At 34.7% G+C, this 12,352-nt stretch overlaps 1 protein-coding gene across 1 annotated transcript in view; it reads left to right on the top strand.

The window, feature by feature from the left end:
- LOC123537075 (importin-7-like) overlaps positions 1 to 3,922 on the top strand; it is a 53,639-nt gene extending 49,717 nt beyond the window's left edge. Inside the window, exons 25-26 of the mRNA XM_045320630.2 lie at positions 189 to 305; positions 710 to 3,922. Of these exons, the coding sequence (XP_045176565.2) occupies positions 189 to 305; positions 710 to 795 (203 nt within the window). The 3' untranslated portion in view covers positions 796 to 3,922. The remainder of the gene's footprint in view (positions 1 to 188; positions 306 to 709) is intronic.
- The last annotated feature ends 8,430 nt before the right edge of the window (positions 3,923 to 12,352 follow it).

Genomic DNA, 12,352 nt, shown 5'->3' with positions numbered 1-12,352 from the left:
TCAGTGTTTTATGAGGTTTTGTTTATTAGTTGGAATTAAATTACACAGATTTAAAAGACAAATATTAGTGCCCTACAAATATTGATCTTCGCAATATATACCTGAAATTATTGTTGAATAACGATACTGATTTTAAAGTTTAACCTAATACTAAAAATCGTATTATCCTATTGCATGTACTGTTACAGATCTCCAGTCTGTAGATGCCAATTGGTACGGTATAATCACTAGTCAGCTTACAGCAGAACAAAGTAAACAACTGGAAGATGTCTTCAAATTGGCTGATCAGAGAAAGGCTGCTGCAGGTTTGTGTGAAGTTTGATCATTGAAATACTTTTGATAGTGTTAAAATTACAGGTTTTGTTAATGGTTTGAATTTACAAGTTATTCCACCAATATTTAAAGTACTGGTACTAAATATCTTTTAATAACTTGAAAAATATGCAAAATCTATTGGCAAAGTGAATTACTGTTACACAAGTGCCTTCCAACTTGTGCTTTAGCAAGATTACAGTGGTGATAAAATTTGAGAATAAGGGAATTCAGACATGGAAGGCTCCCTGGTTTAGTTTTGAAATCAGCCTAAATCTGTAGTTGCGTTGGTGGTTGATATCAATATCATCGAAATTGCAGTTGTCTTAAGAGTCACTGTTGGCACCTGTGTTACGTATGTCACTGTATATTTTGTATTATTAATTTTCGTTTACAGAATCCAAGAAGATAGAGGAGAGCGGAGGCTACAACTTTGCTTCACAGACAGTTCCAACCACCTTCAACTTCGGCCAGATAGGATGAGCTTCGCACTAGATCATAGAAATATTTCCTTTAGTTCTGTAAAAATCACTTAAGAATTCAAGAAGTGCGTTGTGTTGAGAGTGTTCAGGTTTCTCAATAATATACACAAGTGCATTTTTCACCATGTTTTATGTATTAATGGAAATAATAAGTCTTAACCATCATTTCATTAGAAATTCATTTCCATGAAATATATATATATATATATATATATATATATATATATATATATACACACACACATACTATATTTAAATTATCATATTGGAAGATAGTTTTTACAAAAAAAGTGCTATTTTTGTTGTTCCAAAGAATAAATTATCTTATTTTTCCCCATGTAAGATGTGGTTACCATATATATATTATGTTTGTGTACAAGTCGTTGGTGAATGCGTAAATCATAAACTAACGGTGTTTCAGGTTTTGTAATCAACTAATTCGTATAAGGGTGGTGTGCAATATCTATATGCTTGCGTTTTTCTGAAGTAAGTTATTGCCGAATGCATTTGAACTGCAAGAAGTTTTACTCCCGCCCTTGTACCTGCTTAATTATTTTAGTTAGTTTTGAGGTTGGGTTGTGAATGAAATGAAAATTTGTATAGAACTTACTGCATCTTCAGTTTTACAAACATTTTGGATGCAGGTAGAAGCTGTAGTCTTTAACCTGTATATATGTTGAAAAAAAAAATGAAACAAAGTTTCATGAAATAACAAAATTAAACAGTTCGTAATATATAGTAAAAAAAAAAAAAGATATCTGATTTTACTTTGAGATTTCCATACAGATTTCTTTAGTTTCCCTTGCAGAAATCCATTATCTTAGGCAGTATAATATTTTTACAATTTATGAAAATAAGCAAAAAACTGTTCTTACGCAGAAATGTTCTGTTAAGAATTTAGGTTATTAAATAGGTAATAATTTGTTGTTGATTTTATGTGATGTAAAGGTATGCAAGAAATGGCTTTTGACATAGCCTTGATGCATAATTACAAATTTCCTACATTTACAGTAATATTGACGGTGTATAACATGTCTTCATGCATTCCGCTTACTGTCTGTCTTTCCTTTGAAAATTATTGCATGATAAGGGAATTAAATTCACAAGCTACTTAATCTGTTAAATATTTTCTGTAAATGTTTTAAGAAAGAAAAACTGCCATCTGTCGTAATTATTCTTCTTTTCATCTTTTTAAAACTGGAAAGGTGGCACATACAACTCTCTAAAGGACGAAAGCCGCAGTAGTGTTTTTAGAAAATATGTTTTGGGAGATTGGAGCTGTATACAAAGTTTAAGGTTAAAAAAACCACATACTTTATGAAAGTCTAAGTGCCAGGTATATGTTGCTTATTTACTTACTTCATTAATTGTACCAAACATAATTTTATGTTATTGTTGTTATACTTTTGTAAAGATGCATGGTTCATTTCTCATGCACATTTTAACAGTATTTGTGATGGGTATACACTTTCAATCACCAGCTTTGCATTGACTTGTGTTGCCTTTCAAACTTTTTCGTCAAGGATACAGGAGAGTAGGCTGACCGGGCAGCCAAGGAGAACTTACAGATCCAGCCCAAGCAGCCCCGGAGAGAGTACAGATCTAGATGTAATAAGATCCATTCACGGGCAAGATAAATTTTACCTGTATTATACAACACGTGACAAATTTCTGAATTCTTATTGTTCATCACTTGTGATTCATTATAAGAAGTAGTCGATTTTCTTGAAACATATTAGTACTGGTTACACTGGCTTGGCTGCTACGAAATACTGTAAATAAATGGCATGAAATTAGTATCAAGTATAAAAGTCACTGTTAGATGACCCATATATTCATTGGTTCAAAGAATACACTTGCAATGTGGCTTGTGGGTCAGTAGTCAAAATTGTTTGCCCCTAGGTTGATAGTTTTGAGTGTTGACCAACAAGCCATTCAGTTAGTGTTCTACATGACATCAGAAATAAATTTCAAAAATTTTATTTCTTCAGACCAGCAAGCCTGTGTTCATCTATAGACTGGTCGATAGTACAGACTATTGACAGGCAATTCATGTGAGGAGTCATGTAATAATTTGTGATATTGAACGGAAAAATAAGAAAACCTACGTCTGATGTCTTGTAGAAAAACATATGCCATTAAACAAATTTATCATTGATACAGGAATAGTGAAACAAAAATATTATTCACTGTTACATACTGTATTTCTACATTGTAGATTAAATTAGCAGTGGTTATTTTAGTGAATTGTGAGCTTTTGGAAGCTGTGGTGTTTCATTGGCTTATATTATCTTGCTTCTAAATGCAGTCCCCCCATTTTAATTCACCAAAAAACTTATTATCCTTTAGTCACCCATTGAGTTCTGTTTATATTTGTAAAACTTAATTTTCAAGGCAGAATATTCTGAAATAAGGGATAGTAGTTGAATCAGGTAGGGGAAGGTGGGTGCAAAATGACATAAAACTGAGTAATTGGAAAGGACAACAAATTTTAATATCTAGAATGATACAGGATACACATACAGTGCCAGTTTCATTTATATATTCTGTGACAAATTTATCCGCAGATTTCAGTTGAATTACTTAGATATATCAATGTTTTATCACCGTCCAAAGGAACTTACTAGAACAAGATATATAAAAACCTCTCGAGTTTTTTAAAATGTCTGTAGTAATTTTAAAATAATTTTCAAAATTAGATTTCAATATTGGTGTTTTCCATTGCGAAGTCCAGATATTTAGATAGCGAATATTTTGATATTGGAAATCCTGTAAAAGATTAAGTACATTAGTAACTCTTTGGAAAATTCTGCCAGACTGTATGAAAATACCTGCATGTAATATTCAAGTTTAAGACATTGTTTTGCCCTTGAAAATTAATGACAGTTGACTTTGCATGAATGATGTTTGATTGAATTTAAATGGATAATTAATGAATTCACTTATTCTGAATCTGTTACTCAAAAAAATGCTGTGATTATTGAACTGTAATTTACATTTGTATTTTATTTGTATCCGTTGATAAAAGATCGGTTTTGATGTTTAGACTTAAAACATTAATTATTCATTTGAAAATACTTGTAGATGTTTGTTATAAGAACTTATTTGCAAATATAAATGCTATTTTACTTTCTTGTTGTCTCTTCCTTGTCCTGGGTTGATGTAGTGCCGAGAAGGGGCGAGTACTGCTGCTGACTAAAAAATGCTGCCCTAATTGCTGTGTCAAAGAGTCGTGTGAGGAAGCCATCCAACTGACACACAAAAGGTTGATGGTTCTATCCGGCTGTCTGCCTCTACCTGAGGTAATGCCAACAGAGGCTCCTTCCTCCCCTAAACGCTGGATACCGGTAGTCATCATATGACCTATGTAACACGATCATGTTTGTGTGACTCAAACCAAACTGTAGTGTTGAGGAATCTGTAGTTGATCCGTAATATCCCAGGAAATATATCAAGTTATCAAGAATAACTTAACATTTAGTGAACTGTAGTCGTATTGGCTGTGTTGGACCAAAAGGAGTTCACTATTTGAACTAGGTCAAGATTTTACTACCGTATAAGTACTTATTTCTGCGGGCTTAATATTCTGCGATTTTTAGCTCACCTGCACAAAGTGACAAGGTGAGCTTTTGTGATCGCCGCTGTCCGTCGTCCGTCCGTCTATAAACTTTTGCTTGTGACCACTCTAGAGGTCACGTTTTTCATGGGATCTTTATGAATGTTGGTCAGAATGTTCATCTTGATGATATCTAGGTCAAGTTCGAAACTGGGTCACGTGCCATCAAAAACTAGGTCAGTAGGTCTAAAAATAGAAAAACCTTGTGACCTCTCTAGAGGCCATATATTTCAAAAGATCTTCATGAAAATTGGTCAGAACGTTCATCTTGATGATATCTAGGTCAAGTTCGAAACTGGGTCACATGCCATCAAAAACTAGGTCAGTAGGTCTAAAAATAGAAAAACCTTGTGACCTCTCTAGAGGCCATATATTTCACAAGATCTTCATGAAAATTGGTCAGAATGTTCACCTTGATGATATCTAGGTCAAGTTCGAAACTGGGTTACCTGCCATCTAAAACTAGGTCAGTAGGTCAAATAATAGAAAAACCTTGTGACCTCTCTAAAGGCCATATTTTTCATGGGATCGGTATGAAAGTTGGTCTGAATGTTCATCTTGATGATATCTAGGTCAAGTTCGAAACTGGGTCAAGTGCGGTCAAAAACAAGGTCAGTAGGTCTAAAAATAGAAAAACCTTGTGACCTCTCTAGAAGCCATATTTTTCATGAGATCTTCATGAAAATTTGTCAGAATGTTCAACTTTATGATATCTAGGTCAAGTTCAAAAGTGGGTCACGTGCCGTCAAAAACTAGGTCAGTAGGTCAAATAATAGAAAAACCTTGTGACCTCTCTAGAGGCCATATTTTTCATGGGATCTGTATGAAAGTTCGTCTGAATGTTCATCTTGATGATATCTAGGTCAAGTTCAAAAGTGGGTCATGTGCCATCAAAAACTAGGTCAGTAGGTCAAATAATAGAAAAACCTTGTGACCTCGCTAAAGGCCATATTTTTCATGGGATCTGTATGAAAATTGGTCTGAATGTTCATCTTGATGATATCTAGGTCAAGTTCGAAACAGGGTCATGTGCGGTCAAAAACTAGGTCAGTAGGTCTAAAAATAGAAAAACCTTGTGACCTCTCTAGAGGCCATACTTGTGAATGGATCTCCATAAAAATTGGTCAGAATGTTCACCTTGATGATATCTAGGTCAAGTTTGAAACTGGGTCACGTGCCTTAAAAAACTAGGTCAGTAGGTGAAATAATAAAAAAAAACTTGTGACCTCTCTAGAGGCCATACTTTTCATGGAATCTGTATGAAAGTTGGTCTGAATGTTCATCTTGATGATATCTAGGTCAAGTTTGAAACTGGGTCAACTGTGGTCAAAAACTAGGTCAGTAGGTCTAAAATTATTAAAATCTTTTGACCTCTCTAGAGGCCATATTCTTCAATGGATCTTCATGAAAATTGATCTGAATATTCATCTTGATGATATCTAGGTCAGTTTCGAAACTGGGTCGCGTGCGGTCAAAAACTAGGCCAGTAGGTATAAAAATAGAAAAACCTTGTGACCTCTCTAGAGGCCATATTTTTCATGAGATCTTCATGAAAATTAGTGAGAATGTTCACCTTGATGATATCTAGGTAAAGTTCAAAACAGGGTCACGTACCTTCGAAAACTAGGTCAATAGGTCAAATAATAGAAAAACATTGTGACCTCTCTAGAGACCATATTTTTCAATGGATCTTCATGAAAATTGGTCAGAATTTTTATCTTGGTAATATTTAGGTCAGATTCAAAACTGGGTCACATGAGCTCAAAAACTAGGTCACTATGTCAAATAATAGAAAAAACGACGCGATACTCAAAACTGGGTCATGTGGGAAGAGGTGAGCGATTCAGGACCATCATGGTCCTCTTGTTTCATTAATGAGGTGGTATTAAATTTCTGCCGTGTCCTCCTCACGTTGATGGGATTTATTTCTGCGGTTCTGTATTCACCAGTTGTTTCATTCATTTCAAATAGACGGGTACGTATTTGTTGTTATTTTGACAGCTATGTTGGCTTCCGGTTTGAAAATAAAAGTTGAAGGATACTGATCACATAATGTTGTGTTAAACACAAGAAGAAACAGTCATTTTATAAATACGGTTGCCAAACAAACACGAAAAATGCCTGAATCTATAATTTGCAAACATTCTCGTCTGCATTGTAACGGTATGACAGTTTTTGTTAATCGCCTTTTTCAAGTCCCATACAAATAACGGTAAATATGACCATCACCAGACAGATCGGTTAACAATAGACACAAAGAATACAATGGATCGTGTTTGTCACATAATTTAAGAAAACAGAAACTGAGATCTGACTGATCAGAAAGAAAATCAAAACATATTCGATGTTAAATTATGGTTAATTCAACAGCAAAACAATAATAAAACGGTTCTGTTATATTACCGTTACTACTTAAGCCGATAACGCTATCGGACGTTGTCTTATACTTTACCGGATTATAATGGCTTGTATCGTTGTATCACAGCATGTCAGGACAAAATTTTTTGCGGATTTTAAATCTGTGGTCTTATTGTCTTCCGCAGAAATAAAGTTCCCGCAGATAAAAAGTACTTATACGGTAATCTTTCTTTGATTAGTACTTTCTTTTGTTAAGAATAAAAAAGAATTGCCTTGTTATACAGACCTTTGCAGTAGACTTCTGGTAACTTACGACTGGTAATTCACATCCATTTTCTACCAAAAACAATTTCCTCCAAATACTGTACCATTCAAATTCTTCTTTCTATCTTAGAACTACCATATTCCTACTCTTAATGCTTACATGTTTGCCCATCCTGTTCAACAAAGTAGTGTCCTCTACCCTTCTGTATAAAGGAGCATTATTTGATATTTGGAGATGTGTTCTGTTACGGGAAGCAGTCTCGTGTTCATACTGAAGTCCTTAAACAATGGTAGTAATCATTTTAGGCTATGTCCCTACATATTGCTCATTCTACTAGTAGTTAACACAAGGGAGGTAATCTGCTGGTTCCATATACGTTGAAGAGTGCACATGGTGTTCTCCCTTTGCTGAGTAGAACTATCGAAGTTCAGCTAATAAAAGTAGCATCAGTTGTTCAATGTTTCTAGCCTGGGGAAAAAACACTCATTTCATGTGCAGATGTTTAATTATTCTTTATTCCAGATTTTTTAACACTATTCGTAGACCTATATCCTCAGACTTCACATGTGCACTTGCCTTTACTGGTTACAGAGGGAGGGTATTGATCGACATTCAAAAAGCTAAATTTCTTTCTCTTCTGTTGTTAAAGAAGCATAGAGTTATGGGCCCTTGATTTTGCAAAAAATCCCCTATATCTTACCTTTTTTACACCTTCATTCCTTCAGCAATCCAAATCCTATTTACACACAATGTTTATGAGCACAAGATCTCTGATGAGTTCGATTATGAGTGAAATCTGACCATTAGGACTAGAGTTACTTGCCCTTGATCTTCCAGAAATGGCTTTATTTCATTTTATGACCCTATCTTCATAAAACCTGGTCAGAAAGTTTATCTTGATGATCTTTAGGCCAATTTCGAAACGGGGCTCAAAAACTACGTCACTAGGCCAGATCAAAGGAAAATCTTGTTAACACTGGAGACCACATTTTAAGTTTGAAACTCTTGGGAATTAGTCAGAATGTCTTGATGTCTTCTAGTTAAAGTTCGAATCAGGTTATGTGGGGTCAAAAACTAGGTCACTCAATCAAAAATCTAAGAAAAACCTTGTGTATGCAATAGGGGCTGCATTTTACACTGGATCTTCATGAAATTTGTTCAGAATGTTCATCTTGATGAAATCTTTGTCAAGTTTTAATATGGGTCATCTGGTCTCAAAAACTAGGTCACCTGGTCGAATCAAAGGAAAATTGTGTGTATGCAATAGGGTCTGCATTTTGTCTTGGTAAGATCTAGGTCAAAAACTAGGTCATCTGGTCAAATTAAAGGAAAACTGTGTGCAATATGGACTGCATTTTTCACTGGATATTTGTGAAATTCGATCAGAATAATCTTCTTGATAAAATATAGGCCGGGTTCGAATAGGAGTCATCTGGGGTCAAAAACTGGGTCACCTGGTCAAATCTAAGAAAACCTTGTGTATGCAATAGGGGGCTGCATTTGTAATTGGATATTCATGGAATTTGAACAGATCAAATCTAGGTCATGTGGGATCAAAAAGTAGGTCACTGTCAAATCAAAGAAAAACTTGGTGTGTGCAACAGGGGCTGCATTTTTCATCTGATACTTTGAATCCATTCCTTCAAAAAAGTATGAGTTGAATACGCCAAATTTCTCCACTATGATTTACTTTGTGATATTGAGAAAGGACCATAATTCTTGAAAAAATAGCCACAGAAAGAAGTCAATTATTTATGGCCATCTTCACATCAAGGTCCTTCATCTGAAACTTTTAACCATATCCTTTCAATAGTGTTTGACGAGTTGGACACAAAATTTTTCACTATATTTTATATAGCAAAACTAAAAGGGCAATAACTGCGGTAAAAATAGTCACTCCTTTAAAGTCAGACCGCACATCAAGCTTTTTCACCTGCGAAAGTTTGAAGCAAATCAGTAGTTTGGGAAGAATTGGACATGCAAGAATTTTCTCATTATAGCATCAGACAAAAGTAATGCACAAGAACCACCGATTTTTTTACGCTCCTACATTTGGGGGAAGGGGGGTGTAGCGTTGCTGCTGTCCATCCACACCTCCCGAAATCTGCGTGTCCAACTCCCCCCACAGTATAAGCCTGATTTGTTTCAAGCTTTCACAGATGAACAAGCTTTCTGTGCAGATAACCATAAAGGAAGGAACTTTTGCTGTGACTAGTTTTACCACAGTTTGACAGCAAAACTATTAAAGGGCCATAAATGTGGTAAAACTAGTCACAGCAAAAGTGCCTTCTTTTATGGTCATCTGGACATAAATTTAAGCTCGTTCATCTTTGAAAGCTTAAAACACATCGGACTAATAGCGTGAGTGATTTTGGGATGTAGGTACGGACAGCAGCAACGCTATATGCCCCCACCCACCCCCCATAAATGTTGGGGCATAAAAAAATGTCGGTGGTTTTTGTGCACTGCACTCCTTTCGTCTGATGTCTACATTTCAAGTTTCATTGAAATATCTTCAGCACATACGGAGTTACACTCTGGATGTACAGAAAGAGGGATAATTTGATCAATATTCAGGAAAGAGACGATTCTTGTGCACTGCCGTATCTATGTCAAAGGGGCAAGGAATGTCTGGTAAGTTGATTTAATAAGAAAGTCATCATCGAGCATTTCATAATGCTAAAAGAATTTTTAAAACCGAACTACTATTGAAAACGATATGCCATTTTGAAATGATGGAGGCAGCCATTTTATAGTGTGTTTATGACGTCATTTACACACCCTTTTAAATAGAATAATTGAACCGCGCGTTTTAAGATGTGAAACATGGTAATTTCTTCCACAGAAACCCTGATCTGGAATATAGTGCACACTGAACAGCTGAATCACGGCAAAAACTGAAATTTTCAATAGATAAATCGGCTCGGCCGATCGTGACGTGTGTGGCTATGTACAGCGATAGCAGGGAGCATATGTGTTAAAATGTATCTATTTTCCTACCTTTATGAGCACCGTAGCCGTGAGTATGATATTTTCCATTGATCACTGAAAATACATTCATTTGTTAACTGTTTTGCCTATATTTTAAAAATTACTGCAATTGACGTTTTGATTCCGCCTTTTGAAATTTAATAGATGTTTAGAATAAAATGCTGCCAATAACGTACAAACAGTTCAAAAAAATCGAATCACGCGATGGTATAATTTTATCACCACCCCCTCTTTCCCACCATCCCCATTTTGAAGAGGACTAATTCCCACGTGGCTTTTCAGGGACAAGACCACGTCTGTTACTTTTTAGTATCGAATCCGATAATTTCGTTTATTCCTGAACATATTCTTAAAAACATTTTCGCAGAAAAAACATGTAAGTGTTTGTAGACAGAACAGTATTGTATTCATGAACTTTCTAGTCTTTTCAAAAATGATTCAAAGATAGAATTTCGAAATAACGCTGACTGGAAAGGAATTTGTCAACGTCAACGTGATAATTTTTACATTTGCTGGCATTTACAAATCTTTCCATGTCGACATTTTATCATTAATGTTTAGGAAATATTGAACAACTATTTGTCATTTATGTACACTGAATATCAGTAGGCATCTGTTTCATATCAAAGAAGAGATCGTTAAGGAGTGATTAACTGACCTCTAAAAAGTAGGTGAACGATCGAAAAATTATAGTTTTCAAATCGGGGTCCATGACACAAATCTCTTTCACTTGCAACCTGGGTGGATTTTTGTTGTACAAATGATTGTGACACCGATCAGGCGTTTTAGAACTAAATCAGAAATGGATTATATCTGGATAAACAGTTTTCCAGAACAAAGTCACCTCTGCTTAGTATCTCAATGGTGGACAATCCCAAACTTATGTTAAATGTTTCTTTACTGCGAAGCATACAAGGTTTATTTATCGTACCATTTCTTTTGTGTGACTTTTTATACCCTTGACTGTAAATAAGCGATGGTTTGATGTGTCTATGTTTAATTGATTGTTACTTAAAGAGATGCATATATACTTTGTCTTTTTGTATACGTATATGGAGCAAAAGTGCTTATAACTTTAAAAGTAAACATATTCATGACCTATTTAAAAAGCAATAATTTTGATCTATTTAGTTTACACACCCATTTGAAATATCTAAAAAAAGATACACATACTGAACAAAGGCTAGCACTGAAATTTCATATATTGTCCTTTTTACCGCAGTGAAACTTAGGTTTACAAGTTCTTGTAATTATCACCCGATAAACTCACTTTTCTGGATACAGAGATAATGAGAATTCTTTTACAAGAACAGAACTATACTTAAGCGCGACAGAATATAACTAAGACAAATTTAAAGTGAATACATTTTCATTTTTTTTTAGAGCAGGTTGCTTGTATCACTATACATTTTCAGGAAGTATGGAAGAATTTCGATTTACATATCTATTTTTATACGTTAAAAAGTTTTATAATCTTGCAAAATGTAGACTTTAATCAATGTGTGTGTTTAATTGATGCAAATTCGGAATGAAATAATCCTAGCAAGTTCTTTACATTGAAACTGATAAAAGAGATCTATTGTGTGGACCTCCTTTGTCAACATGACAAGTAAATCACGTAAAACAAGTTAACTTACTATGCAATGGTCAAGCTTCTCACTGATCTACAGATATAGAACTATTAAAGAAGATAATACACTTCAGGTATCAGCATTTTCTGATGAAAAAGTCTCAAGTTTTTTTTAAATACCGATTGATAGAATTATAACAATAGTTAGATGTTTCAGAATCCAATTTGATCCCTACAATATTTTTTTCGTTTACCTTACCCAATTTAGAGGTCAGTTAATTGATCGTTTACGATCCCCACCTCGAAGTGAACAGCTGATATCATGTATTGACATGCTGCCTATTGGCCCGGTATGGTAGCCAAATTAGGAGCTCTATATATTGATCTAGATAAGGGATAGAGAGGTTCCCCTAAATGATGATTCGGGTGATCTGTTTCTGTTCCGATTTTACTGTGGTCCAGGTTGTCGGTGACCCTCTTTGTCAGTTATTATTTTTGTCCATACGCATAGACCTATTTTTTTAAAAAATATCATATAGTATTATAGCTGATCTAAACAATATCTAATGGGTACAGTCAACTCGCCAATAGAGAATCACTGCCAATAGCGGGTCACTTAAAAATAAAATGTGAATCTCTCTTATACATATCAGAGTATACAATGTTTAAGTATCCAGTAATATAAACTTATCACTTAGCAATTATTGCATAAAAAGAAGATAGATCTAATCTAATGAGTTTGAGTTCCATGAGTAGAT

Source organism: Mercenaria mercenaria, chromosome 17 (assembly GCF_021730395.1).
Source record: "Mercenaria mercenaria strain notata chromosome 17, MADL_Memer_1, whole genome shotgun sequence".
NCBI classification, from domain to species: Eukaryota; Metazoa; Mollusca; class Bivalvia; order Venerida; family Veneridae; genus Mercenaria; species Mercenaria mercenaria.
Note: the sequence above shows the minus strand (reverse complement) of the source record. Positions and strands in the feature narration are given on the sequence as shown.